The following is a 21,650-nucleotide window of genomic DNA, read 5'->3' on the forward strand; positions in this document are numbered from 1 at the left end:
ATTGTAGTGTCTGTATTCTGTCTACATATATGCTACATATACTTCTTTTCAAACATGCACATATGTTGCATATACTTTTTTTTTAACCAGTGCTCCAGCAACATTTGGCGGACATTAATGTAGAAGGACCAGACAATGGATACGGACATTGGATTGTTAGTACATGTGGGCCACGGAGCAGTTCAAGTTCCTATGCAGATGTAAGCATATAAAGAGAACTTACACATGCTTTTATCCCTTAACATAAACTTTTTATTAAATTGCTTTTCTACACTGTCTGGTCAATAGGAGAGGCGAGTGCATTTAACTGCAATATAGTGGTGTGTTCAGCATATATGTTTGTGAACTTGCAGAGAATTGGGTTCCCTTGACAATGGGCTGTAAGCATATGAATAAAATCCCCATGCTTTTATTCGCTAGGACACGCACAGATTTGCAGTATATTATTGTTCGCGCCGATAGCAAAAGTCTTTTTGTTTTGTGTACATATATGGCATTACTACTGCTGTGCTGGTGGTACAATACACAAATACAAGCCTGCACCGCTCACAAGTTCTTGTTACTTTATGGCTCAGTTATTCGGGATTAAACTGAATTTGAATGGTATTTATTGTAAATTGAATTCCAGAACACAGTCGGCACATCCGCAGTTTCTGCTCCCAGAAAAACAAAAGTACTTTCCAGTTTTTGTTTTCAGGGTTTTTTTTGTTTGTTTTTTAATATCATCAGGTTTTGTGAAAACCAGGTTGTGGTGTGTACTACAGTGGGACACCTTTTGCACCTTCCATGCAATATTTATACAGTAAAGCACTTTTCAAGATATAAGGAAATAAATCAAAGAGTAAGTTCAGTGCACATGTAATGAAGTATATATATATAAATAATATGTCTCATTATTTATTGAGAACACAAATGAGCATAAGTTGGGTAGCCTTTTAGAAGAATGAAAATGCTGAACATATAGAAGGCGATGGTCCTACAGTTATAGCAGTCCAGACATTTAATTTAGTCAACTTTCCCCAATGGAACACAGTGCATTATATTACAGTTCTAATCACCAGTGACTACTGTTTGCTGATGATGCCTACTAACCTGTTCAACGTGTAGATGTTAATGACTGACAACACTGTTTCTTACATATTCGAGAGTCTGAATTGTGATTCATGTGCTTCCAGCAGTCAGTTGAGTTTGAACCCTTTTTTTTTTGCAGGGAGATTCTCCTAATGGATTTGGTGATGGAAAAGGGGTGAAGTCTTTGGTTAATAAAATGACAGTGGCACTGAAAACTAAGTCTGTAAACGTGAAGGAGAAGGTGATCAGCTTCATTGAGAATACCTCCACTCCAGTAGAAAGGTGGGTGCTTTGCTTTTAGCTAGATCCATATTAATTGCATTAAGTGGAGAGTATTTGTTACTTGTTATCATTAATGCACGTCTTCCCTTGTGGCTTCTGTAACACTGGCACACGGAGGAAATATTGTACTGTGTTAGTGTCTTTTACACTAGTGTTAAAGGGATTGTATGATTTCACTTACTATGGGCCGTATTCAATTAGAAACGAAAAGCTGAGATCCGCGAAAAAGTATAGCCGATTGCGACTTTTCGCCTGTTGGAAACTTGTCTCCGTATTCAATTCCATCCGCTTTTCGCGTACGCGTAAAGTCAGTGCAATGTAATACGCGATAAAGAGTAAAGCAGGAGAAAAAATGCATTTTTTTTATTTTGGGGTGCAAAGGTGGGGAAACCACTCAGAACCCTTGGGACAGCCTCCAAAGGAGAACTGCATAAAAAAAATCCCTTTAAAAAAATTAAGGAACACCCCTAAAAGTAGTTTGAATTTGGGGGCGAAAAAGTACAAAGTGGTGGTACAAACCTAAAAAGTAGCGAAATAGACTTTTATGGGTCTGCAAGTATGGGGCAGGTGTTTTTTTTTTATTGCAGATGTTTGCTTAAGGTGCGTTTTTTACAACGCACTTTAGCGACTTTTAAATATGCTTGCACCCATTTTCATGTACCCCAAATTTGACTGGACTACTTATTTTCTCCAAAAACACTACTTAATGCTATTCTTCACCACTTGTGCAAAGGTGCTAATTAGAGGCAATTGTACCAACTTAAGTACCCCAAACAGTTTTATTAGGGCAAATCGGGCACTACTACATTGATCCCCAATGTTTCTGCACCTTTTTGGGGGGTTCAGGCTGATTACCTTGTTCTGACACCACTTTTCACGTGTCGCAGTTTTCGCGTCTTTTGGAATCAACTAGGGCAAATAGCGGGAACGCACACTATTACTTTCCGTGGCTAAAATATGCGATGTAGGCGAAGAGTCCGGCAGGCGAAACTTTATCGTGTACGCAAAACTAATAGAATACGGCCCTATATATGCATAATATGCCTGTAGCAGTAAGGGACGGCTGCAAGCCAAGGGAAGGAGGAGATCGTTACAGCGCACCCCACTGGTGTACATCGCTATGGCAGCCTCTCCGTTTTCACCTTTACATCACTGAGACACAAACCTATTCATTCGGCCACAGAATGACATCTTCCATTATGGTGAAAGGTGCACTTTCACCTTTTTGCTAAAAAAACAAAAACAAAAAACAAAACTGGAATAAATGGAAGACCTATGATACATACATATTGTATTATTTTGTCAGAAGATGTTATTCCAGAACCTAGCAATTTCAGAACTTAAAACAATAAAGAGGTTTACCTTGAGGGCGCTAATTACATTTTCCTCACTCACCTAAAGTCTCTAATGCAAGATCCTCTTGCCAATAATATTGGTGTTTAATTGTCCAGACATAATGAAATGTCAACTAATGTACCAAATGCTTCTTGTTGATGTAATTTATTTTTTTCGGTTTGTATCCTGTGCCTCAATTTGCTATAGAATCACTTTCAATCTTCCCTGGCCAGAGAGGGCGAGTTTGGAGCGGTAAGATGTAGTGAGCTGTGATTCCACCACCTCCTCTGTTTTTAGCACAATGCCTGGCTGTGTGCAAGCATCAGTCACGCTGACACTCTCCACAAGCCACAACCCCTCGCTGCCAACTTGATGGCACTGAATAGACTAGATTTTTAAATCTTTACCCATCTGCTGTCTTTATGGGTTTTCTACATTGAACAAAGGTTCCTGATTCAGAGATTTCGCAAAGCCGATATTTACACAGATCGAGCGATTGTTTGCTATTGCGTGAAAGCTGCTCTGCCTATGTGCAGCGATTGCATTGTGATTACGCCCCTGCGGAGGAAAGACTCGCAAAGTGAGTGACAGGTAGTCAGCATTTGGGGGTGGTAAAGGAGGGTGGTTAGAAAAACGCAGGCGTGTCTGACCGTTTAAACGCAGTTTCACGGGCGCACATAAATTAGCCATTGCCATCTCCTTTTACAGCATGAGAGCGCTCTGCCTGTCAGGAGAACCGCAGTGTTTGCAGCTGGTCAGACTTGCCTTACACACTGTGTGGCTGCCCGATGTGCGTCGATGTTGTTGATGTTTACAGTGTTGGACGTCGTCGGGCGGATATGAGAAGGCAGCAGGGGGCTTCCCTATGGTAGGATTTGCTTTGGAAGGCATTACAATATTTTAGCAACTGCAATCAGTGAGAGAATACAGATGCAATTGCATTAGCGTACATCTCTGAATCAGGCCCAAAGTCTAAATAGCTTCACTAATCTTCGTTCTTACATCTAAACCATCTAATATTTATTGATGACTCAACAGCCGTCCTCTGCAATTCGTGGTCTGTCAGTGTCACTGATGTTTCAGTCTCCATTATTGAACACTAAAGGGATCTATTAAGCACTTTTCTCCTAACCGCACCAAAGTACTCATTCTCAATTCCAACTAATCTGCTTTCTGTTCATAACATTTCCACACTTGAATAGTGAATTATAGATGTGTTGACACCAACCAGCTCCATTTGCTTTCATGGTTTTCAGTTTGTGACTTTTTTTACAAAAAAATTCTTCATAAGTACCCATATAAAATCTAAAAATTATTTTAAATGTTTATTTGTAATTATACCTATGAATTTATTATTGACAATTTTTTACGTTGTTAAGCTTATTATACACTTAACAGATTTACCTGATGAAATTGTGTATTGGCAGCCATTTTGTTTCTGTACATATTGTCCTCACAAGATGGCTGTGTACGTATTGCCATTTATTCTAGAATATTCTTTTAGGATATAACATTTTGTAGTATTTACTAAAGCTTATTTCAAGGGCATTAGGTGGTAAAAAGAGCATTTAAATATGAGTGTTTAATGGGTTTTAAGAAACCTGAAGCATATAATATACTTTGACTTGTCAACTGACCTGTTCCGCTTTTGCTTCTAACATTAAAACGGATCTGTGCTTGCATGCTCTACTAGTGAGAGAGACGCTTTTCAATGCTTGTCCGGTAGCCAAACGCCCCCAGAACAAACTTTTTCAATGATGAGGAACTCTGACATTTTCTGCATGAGATTTGGTTTTTATTTTCTTAAATAAAAAAAAAGAAACATAAACAATTTTTTTCTCCTCAACCCAGCAGACATGTCAGCAGCAGTGACCGAGTGGGGAAGCCCTACCGGGGTGTTAAACCTGTGTTCAGCATCGGAGACGAAGAAGAATTTGACACAGGTACAGTTGATAAAATGATCTGATGTGGGTGGTGTCATGCATGATCTTTGGATGCAATTTTTTAAGTCCTACCAAAGATGGATTTTATTTTCGTTTATCATAACGTTGTCGACCAAGCAGTTAAAGTGCGAAGTAGCCTATTTGAGTTTTCTAAATAACTAAACAAATAATAGTTTAGTGTTCTTTCAGCTGTCCATATCGCATTCAGTATTGGAAGCACTTGAAAGCAGTCTTTTCTTCCTGAGCAATTCTTAACTGTAGAACAGGCACCTGAATCAAATCACATTACAGTCTACTTTCAAATTAATTACTTACGGATTCTGAGGTCTGACGTACAGAGAACAGTAGCTATAATTGTATTTTTAATAGCGGACCGTTATTGGATACTATTGCTTTTGGTAGTAAAACGAGCTGGGTATAGACTGCTACCAGGCTCCACCACACGTTTCAGTGTTTTGCTCGTTGTCAGCTGCTAATAGTCACTGACTGCTTGCACCGCTATGTCAAGCCAGCCACACATGGACTGTGGGCCCAGGGCTTTGCGATGTCCACAGTTGTATCCAATTACTATGAATCAGGATTGCTGGGTAACTGGCAGAGCACTGACTCAAGAATTTGTGGCTTGTGGGCGTGGCCTGACTGGCTTACTGGACGGCAGCGTTTTTCTGGAGTTCCTGGCCCTTGTGCTTTAAAGGGCAAATAGCCACTGCCTCCTGCCTCCCTGAGCCTCCTCTCACCTCCAGTGTGTGCCCGCGCTGCCCCTGACCCGATTCCTGCACTCTGTCATCACTCTGCGAGGTCCAGAGATCCGCAGCCTACTACAGCTCCAGAAGCCGGGGGCTAAATATTGGAGCCCTGCCGGCAGACTGCTTGACGTCATCGCCGCGGCCGCTGCTGCATCCCTGCTGCATCCCCAGCCTCTCCACTACCTCTGCCTGTGGCCAGAAGGACCCGGACTCCCTACCTTGGGTAGATTTTCCTCCCTGGAGGACAAAGGGATCCCTGGAGATCGACGAGGGCAGCCATTTTGAGTGTCAGTCAGCCACCATTGGAATACCTGGATGCTGCCTGCTGAGACCTTGCCAGCTCCTGTTAGTGTACAGCTCTCATGTCTCCTCTCTACTCCTGCATCCAGGTTGGTGACTGTTAATTTTTCGCTTGCCTTTCTGAAAGGCTGTGACCCTTTGCTTCACCAAGCTGTTCCAGTGATATTATGTTACCCTCCCCCATGAGACCTCCTCAGCTCCTGCTCTGCTGATTGAACCTCTGCTACTACTATCCTCCTAATGTGATCTACAACACTCCATACCTATTTGCCGACATATATATGCATCTCCTACCAATATGACACCATAATCCAGCATCTCTAAAACCAACTAACGTGCAGTCTCTATTTTTCTGTCACCTGTGCCTCCAACCTCGGAAGACCGTTATGCCTACCAAACTTGGCAAACTTTCTACCCTGGCACTCCCTATTAAATTTGTTTCACAAAAAACTCCTGACTCTGTATCTGCCGGGAAGACCTCGGCAGCGTCCCCCTCCATGGCCGCTTCCCCATCCAGTCTCACGACCAGTCTGGACCCCACTACTGACGCACCGCTTACAGTCTGTACGCTCCATCAGATGCTCCAAGCGTTCCAGACAAATCTCACCTCTGACTTCCAAACCTCATTTAAACAATTATCTGCTGAAATAACTACCGTGGGTGACCGCACTAACCATTTGGAAATAAAGATGCAAGAACTTGTGTCCTCCCATAACGATCTCAGTTCCCATAATTCGGTCCTGACGGAATTAATAGCGGTTAAGGATAAACTCGCTGACCTAGAGGACAGATCAAGGAGAAATATCAAGATACGAGGAGTCCCGGAATCTGTGCTTAGTGATGGTCTCCAGGACTTTGCCCTGACCCTTTTCCAGAAATTATTACCGTCTGCTGAGGTCCGCGACCTGTTAATTGACTGCATCCATCGCCTTCCTAAACCCCGCACAGCCCCTGGCAGTTTCCCCCGAGATGTTCTGCTACGCCTTCATTTGTTCAATATTAAGGAAGATGTCCTTAGAGCTGCACGGCTAGCAGAATACACAGAGGTCCTTAATAATCTCCAACTATTTCCAGATGTCTCGATCCATACCACCAACAAACGTAGATCTTTCCAACTTATCACCAAGGCTCTTCGCGATAATGATCTCCAATAACGTTGGGGTTTTCCGGTGAAGCTTTTGTTTCAGAAAGATGGCTCCACGTTCGTCATTTCGTCTTTAGAGGCCGGAGCCAAGCTGCTATCAGAGTGGACAATTCCTGTCTCTTTTGCATCAGCGTCTCCCAATCCCATTCAGTCGGAATGGACCCAAGTTGGATGAAGATTTCCTGGATTTATACTATCTCATTTGGTATTTTATTGGTTGAATCATATGCATTTTTCTGGACTGGGTTGCTATCGGGTAGCCTATTGTAGCACCAACAATGTTTGATCCTTCCGGACGAGACATTCCTATTGTTTCTGTTGGTCACTCCACTCCGGGACGTTATGCATTGGTCTTCTTAGCCGCAAGTATGTATAGGTCTTAGGCCTTGATTTATTGATAATTTTGACCTATGTTATATCACAGGATTTGCGTCTATGATGCTTCTTATTTTATTATATTTTATTTGCTATAGTAACTAGGATGTCAGTTTCACATATAGGTTCTGAGAAATGTCTTACATGTTGATAGTGTGCTGTTTATATTGTTTCTATTTTATTTCTTGTCCTCGGCAGTACTGATAGTTCTATTTTCTATTATATATGACATATACTGCCAGTATTGTATTTTCTATATTTATAATGTTTGTATGTTTTTATATATGAGGTCTCTGGGTGGGTATTGGAACAGTCCACCCCCACATGTTAACCATTTTGATGTTTTTTTTCTTCCACGCCAACTACTGTAGCCCGATATACTGGGCTGTTTGATTTGATTCTGTCACCCTTTTTTTTCTTTCCCTTTTCTTAGAGATATGTTTTTTCCTTTTTTTTTCTTTTGTTTTCCATAACGGGTATATCCACGGTGTTCACACAACTGTGTGACCATAAATGGTTAAGGTTTTTTCCCTAATTGTCAAGGGACTTAACTCCCCACATAAACGTCGATTAGCTCTCTCCACTTTTCACTAACATAGAGCAAATATTGTGGCCTTACAGGAGATGCATTTCTCTTCCGCTGCGCCCCCTGTATTTAAAGACCACAGGTACCCTATTTGCTATACCGCTAATGGCCCATCTAAATGTAATGGGGTTGCTATTTTATTTCATGTAAATACACCGTTTGTACTACATAGGAAAATTGAAGATAAAAATGGGCGTTTCCTTATCCTTTTTGGCATTGTTGAGGAAGTTCCAGTTACTCTAGTCTCTATATATGCTCCCAATGCTCGCCAGGTCCCTTTCCTGAGAGAAACTTTTGAAGAAATTGCTAAGGTCCATCAAGGCGCCCTAATATTGATGGGTGACTTTAACCTGATCCTGGACCCCAAACTGGATCGCTCTTCTTCACAGGGTCACTCTTCTTCCCCCGTGATGTAGGCCCCTCGCTTGCTTTTAAGAAATTGTTAGCTGAGCTTGACTTGTGTGACGCCTGGCGCACCCTTTCCCCAGATGAGATGGACTATACTTTCTTCTCTTCTGTCCATAATAGCTACCCAGAATAGATGTTATTCTTATGGATAAAAGGATCCTCCAGTCCACTAAGAAAATCAAAATTCTCCCCATCACTTGGTCCGATCATGCTCCCCTCCTATGGTCCTGGAGTACTGATAAACATTTTTCCCCTACACGCCCTTGCCGTTTTCCTGACTACCATCTCCATGATCCTGAGATTCTAAAGGCTCTTACAGATTCCCTTATGTTATATACTCAGACCAACTCTCCTTCGGACACTTCAGTTTTTACATATTGGTGGGCACTTCTATTCAGAAAGGTGCTCAACTTAAAGCTCGATCCCGTAAATCACAAATTGATTTGGAGTCTTCCTTTCGATCCTTGGAATCTCAGAATCAGGCTCACCCTACTAGATTGTTACGTAAACAACTGCAAGAGGTCCGACAGCAGCTCCACAAACTGTTTATGCTCCGCATGCACTCAGCCCTCACTCGATTATGTCACAAGTTCTATACCGCCAGGAACAAAGCTCTCCTTTTAGCTCGTAAACTCCGCGGTCACCAAGCCAGAAATAGATTTAAATGTCTTCTCTCCCCCTCCGGTTCAAAGTGCCTTAATCCCCTCGACATTGCCAATCTGTTCTCATAATACTATGCAAAATTGTATAACCTGTCTGAAGATCCCTACACTCCTCAACCCACAACCCCTATTATCTTTTCTTTTCTAGATAGCTTATCCCTTCCTACCTTAGATGCAGGTAGCCTGGCGTCCTTAAACGCCACTTGGTCACTGGAGGAGATACAGTCTGTAATTAAGCAACTCTCTAAGGGTAAGGCCCCAGGCCCAGATGGCTTTATTAACTCTTTTTACTCTGAATTCAGAGGAGTCCTTTCCCCATTCCTTTTACAGCTATATCTAGAGGCTTCCAAAATTGGCTCCTTTCCAGCCGAAATGGTGGAGGCACAAATTGTGACTATCCCGAAGCCGGGCAAGGACCCCTCTGACTACAGACCTATAGCACTTCTTAACACGGACATTAAAATCTATGCTAAATTAATTGGTAGCCGTCTGAACCCACTACTTCAGTTAATACACCCTGACCAGGTGGGCTTCGTTACTGGACGTCAGGCTCCCGACAATACACGTAGGGTTCTGGACCTGGTGGAGTGGGCCTCACATACCAAACGACCACTTCTCTTATCAGTAGATGCTGAAAAAGCATTTGACAGACTCCATTGGGACTATATGCGCCAGCTGTTATGCAGGTTTGGACTCCAAGGCGATATCCTTAGCTCCATCAATGCTCTTTACACTGGCCCCTCAGCCCGGATTTTTAGCAATGGCTTCCTCTCTCTCTCCCCATTAATCTTTGTATTGGCTATAGAACCCCTCGCCCAAATGATTCGCTCATCCATGGATTTCCCTAAGTAGGTAACACTTCTCATAAATTGTGTCTCTTTGCAGACGATGTGTTATCGTTTGTGACTGACTCGGAGACTTCGTTGATTCCCCTCCATAATATTCTAAATAACTATAGTGCTGCTTCTTATTATAAATTGAACACAACTAAAACGGAAGCTCTACCCATCAACATTCCCCCTACAATCCTCCAATCCCTGAAAGGGTGTTTTCCTTTTTCTTGGAAGGACTCCTCCTTATCCTACCTAGGCATTTCTATCCCCTCCTGTATCAGCAATGTTCACATTGTTAATTACGCCCCTCTGCTGATACAGTTGACAACTTTAACCACTGCCTGGATGAATCACAAGGTCTCCTGGTTAGGCTGTCTAGCGGCATTAAAGATGATGTTACTGCCCAAACTGATGTACCTGTTCCGGGCTATACCATACGCAATACCCTGTAAAATGTTACAACAAATACGGAAACTGATGACGTCTTATGTATGGAAACGCGAAGCTCCTAGAATAGCTTATAACCGTATGATACGCTCTAGACAACAAGGAGGTCTCAATCTCCCTGACCTACCTAGGTACCATGAAGCTGCCCTCCTTTCTCAGCTGTGCGATTGGTTTCTCCCCCCCCAACACTAAGCCCTGGGTGGACCTAGAACTTGCCCTTTTTCAAGAATTCCCTTTATCGGACCTTCTATGGTTACCTAAACAACTACGCCCACAATCCCCATTACTTCCCAAGTCTGCCCTTGATACCCTAAAGATATGGGATGTTAGGCTTCCAACTCATTTTAATTTCACTCTCCCTACTAGGACTTTATCCCTTCAAGCATTAGATAATTTGTTTCCCAATCTTCGTATGTCTTACTGGATCAAATTGGGTATTCAGTCCCTAGCAGATTTTCTTTCCCCGTCCTCTATTTTACCGTTTTCTGATTTATGTGCCAAATTTGAATTGGGCCCATCAGCTTGGTTTTATTATTTTCAACTCCATCACTGGATAGCTCAATTTAATACCGGCCCCTCCATGCTCCAAACACCACCAGACCAAATTCTAAATAGACTATCTAGATCCTCTTCCCGTGGGGCCATCTCCTTTTGGTACTTACTGTTGTCTCCTGCTGACCAGACGACCAAATCTTCTGTTCAGCTTCGATGGGAGGCTGATCTTCAATGTTCCTTTACCCTTAAACAGTGGGAATCTATCCATTTAACCTCTTTCCCTATCTAAATGCACTAATCACGCTGAAATGTATATTAAACTCCTAAACAGACTATATTTGACACCTACTAAATGACATGGGATATGGCCTACGGTCTCTAAATTTTGCTGGCGTTTATGCCACTCTGAAGGTACGATTTTCCATATTTTTTGGGACTGCCCCTTTTTATGCCCTTTTTGGACAGAAGTATTTTTCCTTATAAAGGAAGTTTTAGGTCTCACATAACCTCTAGATCCCTCTCTAGCCCTTCCACATTGGTACCCTCTCACTATTCCCAAACCTGCCCACTATGTTCTTGGTCATATTTTAATATCTGCTATTGCTACAATAGCCCATCATTGGAAGTTCCCTTCCCCCCCCCCCCCCCCCTCCATTTGCTAAAGTTGTTACAAAAACTCAATTTCATTTTGAAATGGAGTCTAGGGATGCTAAATATTCTACGGCCATGGCATATCTATGTCACTGTTGGTGGAGGTGCCCCCTCTGCGAGAACTGGCCCTTTGAACCCGTCTTCCCCTTGCAATCTAAATGAACCTCCCTCAGGAGATTCAAATGTTTAGTCTATCTATTTGCTATATTTTGTATTATAATAATTGTTAGTTATTTATGGATGTCCTGTTCATACCTTATAATTTTTATTGTTATTGTGTTTTCTTTTACCCCCTATGCCCCTTTCTCTTTTTTCTGTACCCAATTTTTTCTATTTTATTCTCAATAAAAATGTATTGATGGGGAAAAATAAAAAAGAATATTGGGCTCAACACATGACCGCCTCGGGATGGATTAAAATGTGGGCTCCCTGGCTTAATTAGCTGCTGTACAAGCTGTCCCAAGTACATACCACAAGAATGTGCTATACACGAGCCACTATTTTACACACAGATCAGGAGTTGGTAGGAAAGCTTCTCAACCCCCCTTAACCAGTCCTTGCCAACTCCATTATCTGTTTACCAGGGTCAGCCTGGACATTGTACAATAAATCTGGGTACATACTGGAGCGATGTCGAGCCGATTTGCCGATTCGTAACGACAATACGCCTACATCGCTCAGTGTGTACCGAAGATTGCGCGCTCCTGTGGTCGCTATCGGAGGTCGCTAAGTTTGATGTGATGCACATCAAACACAGAAAAAAAGAGATTTGCCCCCCAGCACACTGCAGCAAAAACAATACTTAAATCCTACATGATAATAGAGATTTAGAGGTATTAGTTACATACATTTGCAAATATATGAATAAGCGCCAGGCCAATCGTCAAGGCTCCTCTATACTGGCGTCCCTAACATTAAGGGGGTCACGTCCGAGAAGCAAGGCACCCCTAAAAAATTACAGTAAAGGGCCATCCCCAGGGCATCACACGAAAAAGGGAAAAAGGTGATAGTGAAGTGTAAAGAAAAGATGTGTAAGGATAAATCAATAAGTGTTAATGAAATTAGAAAGAATTAAAATGACATAAATAATATACAAACTACCATTATGTAGCAATAATTATTTTGGGGTGAGCGTTTGGGAGTGGGGCCCCCGGGGGTGTTCTGACTGACCCTTTCTCATGGCATCACCACTTAATTCACATAGAATACTTTTATCACTTCTCTATTTGTTTGTATATTATTTATGTCATTTTGCTAAAATATTGATTGGTCGGGCATGTCTGATCGTCCAGCATGCCCGTCCGATGTGATATTCTGTACGTTAAATGTCAGCCGCATTCGGTAGTGTATGCCCAGCCACGGCCGACCGTCAGACATTTCCCCTGTTCCTTCACAGTGTATGCCAGTGATATCTGCAGGATGACAGGCTGTCAGATAAAATGTCTGTCGGTCTGACAGGCATTTTATCTGGCAGAGTATGCCCAGCATAAGATGTAATTCTTAGGGGGCAATTTAATTAGGCACCGGGGTTAGCTCCGGGTTTCACGCTCCAAGCTGTTTAATTAATCAGCGCAATAAACCATGGGTTAACGCGCGCTAACCCATAGATTCCACGCAAAGTGCTAGAATCTATGGGTTTCCTGGGGCATGAAATTCAGAGTCTGAGACTGCGAGGGACAATCCACCCTCTGGGCGCTTAGCGCTCGAGATTCCCGCAACTAATTGAATCAGGCAGCGCCTTCAAGTAGATGGGGGATAAACTCTGCTCCTTATTTAATCTGCCCATTATAATAAATAATTTAGAAACTTTTTTTTTTTCTTTAACAAATCCTGATTGTTTAGACCATTAAGACAAAGCCAGTTATTCTGCATTCTTTTACACACTGAAAAGCACACACATAAATATTGTATTTCCCCAGTGCTCCTAGTCTTGAGCAGTGTTATGTGTCACCATTTCAGTGTCCTCCCGGAACCATCAAGTAAATGCAAATGAACAACAAAAGATTTCTAGTTTGTTTTATTTCATCTCAAGACAATAATGTTCCTGGGTGGCTTGTTACAGCATCGTATTCATCTGGTGAGATAGATGCATCTCATGTGTCACATCTGACTGTATGTTGTAGCCATCCTGGGACACTCTAGGATTCTATTCCATCTACAAAAATCAGATAAAGTGACACGGCCTGATTCTGAGCCGCCGGCAATGCCGATGCTCATGTAGTTGAACGATTATTTGCAACTGCACATGCACTAAAATTTCGGAAAACCCCTAGGGTGCATAGGTTACAGAGTGAGCGCATAAAGGGGCTCATGTGATCGATTCAGATGGTAACAGAAAGGTGGGGGAACAGTGATGGGCGCGGCGGTGACTATTAGTGCACGCAAAAATGGGCTGTTCAGTGGGGATAATATGGGAGGTGCGTAGGTGTGTCAGTGCCAGCAGCTGCTTTACCAGATGTTCCACCGCTCGCATAGGAGGCCCTGGCCAGACGGAGAAACTGCACCTGCATAGGGCTGGTGTAAGTTTCAATGGTGGCGTATGAGGATGCATCAATCGGTATTTCAGCGTGCGCGGGCACTAAAAGTTGGCGTCTCAGTCCTTGCATATTCGGCAGCACGGATGTACACAAGGGAAGGAGTTTGTAAGCCATTTGCATAAACTCTAAGGGGTTTTATTTACTAAAGTGAGAGTTTTTAGAAGCGGAGATGTTGCCTATAGCAACCAATCAGATTCTACTTAACATGTAGCTAGCACCTTCTAGAAGATAATAGCTAGAATCTGGTTACTATGGGTAACATCTCCACTTCTAAAAATTCTCACTTTAGTAAATATACCCCTAAGACTGCGGCCCACCAATAGACGCTGCGTACGCTTTTACGTGCATCTCAGAATCGGGCCCTTACTCTTTTTACCGTCTTGTAGCCTGTAAGTTCTGTTAAAGACAAGGCAGTCTGGAAGACATTTGTGAATTTCATGTTAAACCTATTTTGTTGCAATTGCTGTCATCTTTTCATTCTGGTAAATAAATTGCCTTGTATAAGGAATACTTAAGCCATTTAATCACCCTGACAGATACCGACCAATTGGTCGACATTCAGTAGTCGACAATACAAAGGTTGACATGGTCGGTAGGTTGACTATCAATATGTCGACATGTTTTTAGATCGACTGGGTTAAATTGTCGACACCATAAAAAAAAAAGTCAACATTTAACATGGTTTTTTTTTTTCATGAATTTTAGGGTTAGGCTAAAATAACAAAAAATAAAAGTATCAACATGTTAAATGTTGACCTTTTGACTGTCAACATATAACCCTGTTGACTTAAATACATGACAACATATTTATAGTCAACCTAATGACCATGTTAGCCGTTTTACAATTGACATGCAGCTCCAGTCGATCTTCTGAATGTCAACCTTAATATTGTCGACCTTTTGAATCATACCCCAGCCTGACATTTGGCCTGTAGATGGCAGTATATAAATAGGGGTTGTCAGAGGAGGCCCGTGGCAGCCTGAATAAATAAGTTACACCGCAGATATGCTATTCTTGTGCGTTTCTGTTGGAAAATAATAAAACTAAATCATATAATGCTTAGAGCTTTACTGGTATTATATATTCCTCAAATGTATGTCATTGCTGAAGAGTTTAGTATAATTATATTATTTCTCATAACATATCTCTCTAGATGAGATTGACAGCTCGTCTATGTCCGATGATGACCGAAAGGAAGTCGTTAACATTCAGACCTGGGTTAACAAGCCCGACATCAAACACCACTTTCCCTGTCACGAAGTTAAGGAAAATGGACATATGTTCCCAAGGTCTGTAGCAATACTTGTATATTTGTGGAGGGTTTTTTTTTTTAGTTTGTAAGTTATGTACATTAAAAGCATTAGTAACCTCTACATTCTTTTTTACATTTTAAAATTAGATAGTACATCACAAGTTTCATTCTACTGAAAGATGAAAATAATAAAAATTGTACTTTCACTCACTGTTTTTAGATTCAATGTGACTAAAGCTGGTTACACACTGGCAGATATATTGGCCGATCAATTGATAGGCCAATATATTGTGTGCCTGTCGGCCAGTGTGCACCAGCGATATGACTGTGAACAACGTCGTTCAGACATATCGCGTCGGCTGTGCTGCACAGCCAATGGCAGATATAGCTGCTAATCATGCAGTGTGTAGCCCGTACACTTGCAGCAGAGGCGCGATGCCAGTAGGACCCGCAGCAAGATGACAGATGTTGGTTGTTTAGTGTGTATGAGCAACCATCATCTGCAGATATATCTTTTAGGTCTGTACCCATCTTACGATTGTCACATCCCAGGCCTTATCATAATTCACTGTGATGATAATGTTACATTTAGCTGTGAGTCACTCCAAAAGAGAGACACTAGTCATTTAAAATCTAGATGGTTTATAGCAGGGATGGTGAACCTCAGGCCCGAAGGCCGTATAAGGCCCCTTGAATCATTTGGTCTGGCCCTCTGAGCTGTTTTCTGCTAGCCTCATCTGGCTACCAGGGTGCCTAGAATGGCACACTGCAGCCAGAATCTATGCAGCAGTGCCGCCTTGAGTGTCATTACGATGCTTCAGACAGTGACACCGTTGCCCTTACAGCTCCTCAGGATGCTTCGGGCATTGCTGTAATCATCGGTAATTGTGACATCACACGGAGGGCCTGCACCAGGCCCGCGAATAATGTTATGTATATCTCAAAATGGCCCTCGGCAGAAAAAAGGTTCCCCACCCCTGGTTTATAGTGTAGCAAACTTTATCTCCTTGCAAAGTATCTTTATTGGTAAGGTTAGTACACGATTCTCTGTGTCCAGGGAGTTGAATATACTTTTACCCTCTGTACTGCATCCTCAGAGTCATCAGCGATCATGCTGGGATCTGAGAAGACCTGGTACCTAGCCCAATGTTTGGTTTTCTTTTAATTCCTCACACTACACCGGGCAATGGCCTAAACACAAACCTATAGGACATTGTCTTGACCTGATCCAATCCTCGTTTCTTAAACTCCTGGGCAACATCTTGGACTATTCTGTAGTAGCCCCGATGAGTTTGAATACACAAGTGTTGATATGGCAGTTGCTTGGTATTAAACAGCCCTCCCTCAAAGCTAGCTTTAAAACTTAATGCTCCAGATAAATATATTCGTGTCCTGCAATGTTTGGGAAATCTTTACCCCTTTCCTAGAGTGGCAGTGGATCCTTTTGTCCCTTAACTATATATGAGGACCGCAGTTCCTCTCCCTCTTCTGTCAAGGACCCCTCGGATTGATGAATCGGCTTTTTTTTTTTTTTAATTACGATCCTGCTCAGAGGCCATTCTTCGGTGTCAATGGTGACATATAGTAAGTGGACAGAAAAGCTCCTGGAGGGGGATGTAGTTATGAGACAGATGGCGCGATGCCGCTGTTCTCAATAGCGACAAGGAAATCCCGACAATGGATTTAAGATGGGCGTTAAAATACAAATGCCTATCTTAATCCCGACGCCAGAACACTGAAGGACGCCTGCCCGAACGAGGTAAGTCCAGGGCGCCCTTAGCGTTAGCCGCGGAGGAGGGTTAGGTTTAGGGAGCGTAGCGGGGTTAGGTTTTTTTGGGGGGAGGTTAAGGGTTAGGAACCCCTAGGGGGGGAGGATTAGGGCTAGGCACCCCCCCCCCCCCCTCTGGGAGGGTTAGGGTGCAGTAAGGAGGGGTTAGGGTTAGACACCCCAGGGGAAGGTTACGGTTAGGCACTAGGGGGGAGGTTTGGGTTAATCACCACTAAGGGAGGGTTGGGGGGGGAGTGAGGTATGCATAGGGTACTTACCTGCCCTGTCGGGATCTTCTCCCTTCGGGCTGCCGGCGTTGGGATGTGAGCCGCCGGGACTTCATTCCCCTTTCTCCTGGAGGGGTTGGAATATAACGCCTAGTGTGGAACTGATACAATAAACTTCCTCTGTCTCTTCCTAACCTGAGGACGCCAACCTTGAGTTCTTTAGTGTGGTGGCCAGAGCTTCAATTGATGGTGGTGTACAGAGTCCACTGGCTAAAGTTCTGGTCAGCAAATAACACATCAAAGAAGTGGCTGCTGTCTTCCCTTTTCTAAAAGGCCCTTTTTGGGTCTAAATTGAAAAGAGTTCGAGCTCTGGTCACTAGATAGCGAATGCCTCAGTGATGTCACTAGTTCCTATTGAAGCTTTAGGCTGCAATTTGTTACTTTGGGGATCTCATAGTGCAGAAAAAGTCCAACCTGGGCATTAAAGAAGGTCGGCTTGAAATGTTTGGACATTATCAAATCTGCCTGAGGCTTAGGACAGTGGGTGCTCACTCTCTTATACTCAGCATTCTTTGTTCTCTGTGTCTGATACTGGGTGCTGTACACTAAAGCTTGGTACACACTATACAAAATATTGGCCAATCTCGCAATCCACAATGGATCGCAACGACCATTAGTATAGCAAGTACCCCCAATTCATCGTTTGATGGATAATGCGGTAGCACCTTTACATCTGATGTGTCCACTGCACCTTGGATGGGACACTGCAATGTACTATGTCATGCGGTAACATTACCTCTGTAACGATATATTGTATCTTTGTACAGCAGATTGTGTAGTATGTACATGGACACAATATATAGCGCTACCTTGTATCTACTGTCGGAAGATCGCCGGGTCAGTCAAATTTGTACCCAGCTTAATTGTAGACCGACCCAGCGATATCTCAGAACAGGCTCTCCCTGTAATAGGAACGCAGGTGGGCTTTCTATTGTTAAATCTAGGGACTTTTTTTCCTTTGAAAGAACTACTGAATGGTGGTACCCACTGGAGTATTTATTTATATATATATATATATATATATATATATATATACACATACATACATACATACATACATACATATATATATATATATACATATACATATATAATGTATGTATAGGATGTATAGAACGGCGCTCTGGTTCAACTTCCAAATTGTATTACACCGTAGTCCAAAAAGTGATAGAGTTCAGTTAGTGCTAACAGGTGTGACACTTAGATCCCTTTTGGTGAAGGTGGCAGCAGTCTTCCCGTAATCCTGAATGGCAGTCAGGGTGGATGTGATCTAGAAATGGGGTATGGAAAGAACATGCGCCTAATAGTGTAGTATTTCAAAAAATATTAGCACGTGCTCGAATATAAATGTGCGTACCAGAAAATAAATCTTTATAGCTTATCTGTGGTTGTTTTACTGGAACCTCATATGGTGAAGTGGTTTCACAACTTCAGGGTGACCAGGAACCTTAAATAAAATTAGCTCATGTCACAGAGCTCCAGCCTCCAGGCAGCGTGCTGATCGCAGGGTGAAGTGTTCCAGGCAGCGTGCTGATCGCAGGGTGAAGTGTTCCAGGCAGCGTGCTGATCGCAGGGTGAAGTGTTCCAGGCAGCGTGCCGATCACAGGGCTCCAGCCTCCAGGCAGCGTGCTGATCGCAGGGTGAAGTGTTCCAGGCAGCGTGCTGATCGCAGGGTGAAGTGTTCCAGGCAGCGTGCTGATCGCAGGGTGAAGTGTTCCAGGCAGCGTGCTGATCGCAGGGTGAAGTGTTCCAGGCAGCGTGCTGATCGCAGGGTGAAGTGTTCCAGGCAGCGTGCTGATCGCAGGGTGAAGTGTTCCAGGCAGCGTGCCGATCACAGGGCTCCAGCCTCCAGGCAGCGTGCCGATCACAGGGCTCCAGCCTCCAGGCAGCGTGCTGCTGATCACAGGGTGAAGGGCTCCAGCCTCCAGGCAGCGTGCTGCTGATCACAGGGTGAGAGTATAAGAAAGTGGACCTACTCCTCCTGCACTTGCTAATACTGGGGCCATTGTACGAGTTTGAAGAGGTGACTTAGTACTTGATGCATTAATTCAAGTAACATTCTGGTACGCATTTATAACTACTTCACCATATTATTTGTTTGAGACACAAAATTACTACACTATGTATGCGTATTTTGGCTCGACATGAGCTAATTTTATTTAAGGTTCCTGGTCACCCTGAAGTTATGAAACCACTTCACCATATGAGGTTCCAGTAAAACAACCACAGATAAGCTATAAAGATTTATTTTCTGGTACGCAGATTTATATTCGAGCACGTGCTAATATTTTTTTAAATACTACACTATTAGGCGCATGTTCTTTCCATACCCCATTTATATATATATATATATATATATATAGTTAACGGAGAAGGAGGGCACTCAGCAGGTATGGTAGTAGAAAATTAAAATCACATCTTTATTACTTATCTTGATTAAAACATTATGGTCAGACCATAATGTTTTAATCAAGATAAGTAATAAGGATGTGATTTTAATTTTCTACTACCATACCTGGTGAGTGCCCTCCTTCTCTGTCAACCCTGTGTTTTGGATACCTATTTGATCCTTGAGGAGCACCACACTGCTGATTAACATTTGAATTTAGTGCGGACACCGACAATTTTCTTTATATATAAATATATATATTTATATTATTCTTTACCGATATATGCTTTCACATTTCACAAACAAATCCTTTTATATGAACACTATGTTAGGAATTACAAGGGGTTAGATATCTTCCTTTAAGTGTTTGATTAACAGTTTAACTTTTTTTTATTTAAAGTCACCTTCTGGTAACTGCAACCCATATGTATTGTTTACGGGAGATCCAGTCTAGAAAAGGATTCGCTTATATACAATCTCGGCAAGCACTAAGCTCCGTTGTCAAGATTACATCAAAGAAGAAACATCCAGAGCTGATAACATTTAAATATGGCAACAGCAGTGGCTCAGGCGTGGAGATATTAGCAGTGGAGAGGTAAATTATTTTCTTCCAACCACAGCTATCATTAGCAATGATGAAATGTGTATTGGTTGGAGTTTGGTTTGTTTGAATACATGATCTAATCGTTGTTTTCATTATGATATACCATGCAGTCTACACTAGGTTGCACTTAAATAGACAGGGACTGTTTATGACTAGATGGGGTCTAGGGTAAAGATAAAGGACAGGGGCAAGTTTGCATACAAATAAACTAAACTACAGTGCACCAAAAAAAAGTGATGGGATACTGCTATTTCTTACGAGTTACTCTGCATTTAGAGGGGTATTCAATATGGGAGCGAAAAGTCCGTGCTGGACTTTTCGCTCCACATCGGAGATTTTTCAGGGATAAAGTATCGAGCGCGCGCCCGCTTTATCCCCCGTATTCAATATAAAATCTACGAAAACGGGACCTGGTGAAGTGGGATTTGCGATAAACTATGAAATTTTCCTGGAAAAAATTGTAGGACCCCCCCTAAAGTTGTAAAAACATGGGGGATCACTATGGGTACCCCCGTTTTAGTCTGCAAATGAAAGTCTGGGATTTAAATAGCCACAGCAGGTGTTTTTTTCCCAACATTGAAGAAGTGATGCAGAAGAGCACTTAGGTTATTTTTTTCGTTTTTTTAAGTGGTCCCATCAAATTTGGGGTACATGAAAATGGGTACTAGCATATTTATATGTCCCTAAAGTAAGTTTTTAAAAATTCTGCAACTATGCACCTGCTGCTAATAGCCTATTCTAGAATACACCTGCCGCATACTATTTCCCTATTTCCCTATTTTTAAACACTTTTTTCCCTTTTTTTTTCACCCCAATTTTGAAATACATTTTTTTTTTGACACCGTTATTTTAAAATGTCATTCCCAGAGGTGCAGGCTATTTTTTTTAAGCCTGCACCCCTAAACCCCAAGTCTGCACTTTTTTTTCACCACCTATTCAGTGGTGAAAAGTTATCCCCATTTTTTTTCAAAGACTTTTCGAACCTGCGAAAAGTCTTTGAAATTGAATACGGTGTAAAACTAAAACCTGCGATAATGACTTCATAGGTGCGATATTAACGCAAAAACTGAGTTTTCGCTCCATATTGAATTCCCCTATTAGTGTCAGTTTCTTGGGGTCCTCCAGAGACCATATAATCATATGTACGACCATCCCATCTATACATTAGTAGATTGCTTTTTTAAATTATATATAAAAATCTGGGGCAGTACGGTTGGTGCCCCAGTTCCTGCCTCACAGCACGGTTGGTCTGTAGTGTTGCCTGCATGCTAACTGCATGCTTGCCAACTCTCCCAGAAAGTCTGGTAGGACATCGAATATTGGGGGCTCTTCCGTACTCCCAAACTTGTGGCCCTGTCTCCACACCCGTGAGGTTTGATGATGCGATTCGCATTGAATCATGTCTAAAATGCAGCAAATCATGGCGTTGAACAGTTGGGAGCGGAGTCACGATGACATGATGGCGCCACTACGCCTCCTCAGGCATGTTTGCCCAGTCCAGGACTCTCCCGGCCAGTGCTTCTTAAAATTCAGC

General features: G+C 42.5%; 1 protein-coding gene across 3 annotated transcripts in view; it reads left to right on the forward strand.

Annotated features, from left to right (window-relative positions):
- Positions 1-21,650, forward strand: part of TBC1D23 (TBC1 domain family member 23) — a 54,715-nt gene that overhangs the window by 31,393 nt on the left and 1,672 nt on the right. Inside the window, exons 13-18 of one of the 3 annotated variants that reach the window (XM_088481064.1) lie at positions 91-200; positions 1,211-1,353; positions 2,896-2,940; positions 4,540-4,631; positions 14,970-15,105; positions 19,913-20,107. In XM_088481064.1, the coding sequence (XP_088337190.1) occupies positions 91-200; positions 1,211-1,353; positions 2,896-2,940; positions 4,540-4,631; positions 14,970-15,105; positions 19,913-20,107 (721 nt within the window). The remainder of the gene's footprint in view (positions 1-90; positions 201-1,210; positions 1,354-2,895; positions 2,941-4,539; positions 4,632-14,969; positions 15,106-19,912; positions 20,108-21,650) is intronic. The other 2 variants (XM_088481065.1, XM_088481066.1) reach the window with 2 other exon arrangements.

This window comes from Taudactylus pleione, unplaced genomic scaffold, assembly GCF_031769625.1.
Source record: "Taudactylus pleione unplaced genomic scaffold, aTauple2 ptg000262l, whole genome shotgun sequence".
Taxonomy (NCBI): domain Eukaryota; kingdom Metazoa; phylum Chordata; class Amphibia; order Anura; family Myobatrachidae; genus Taudactylus; species Taudactylus pleione.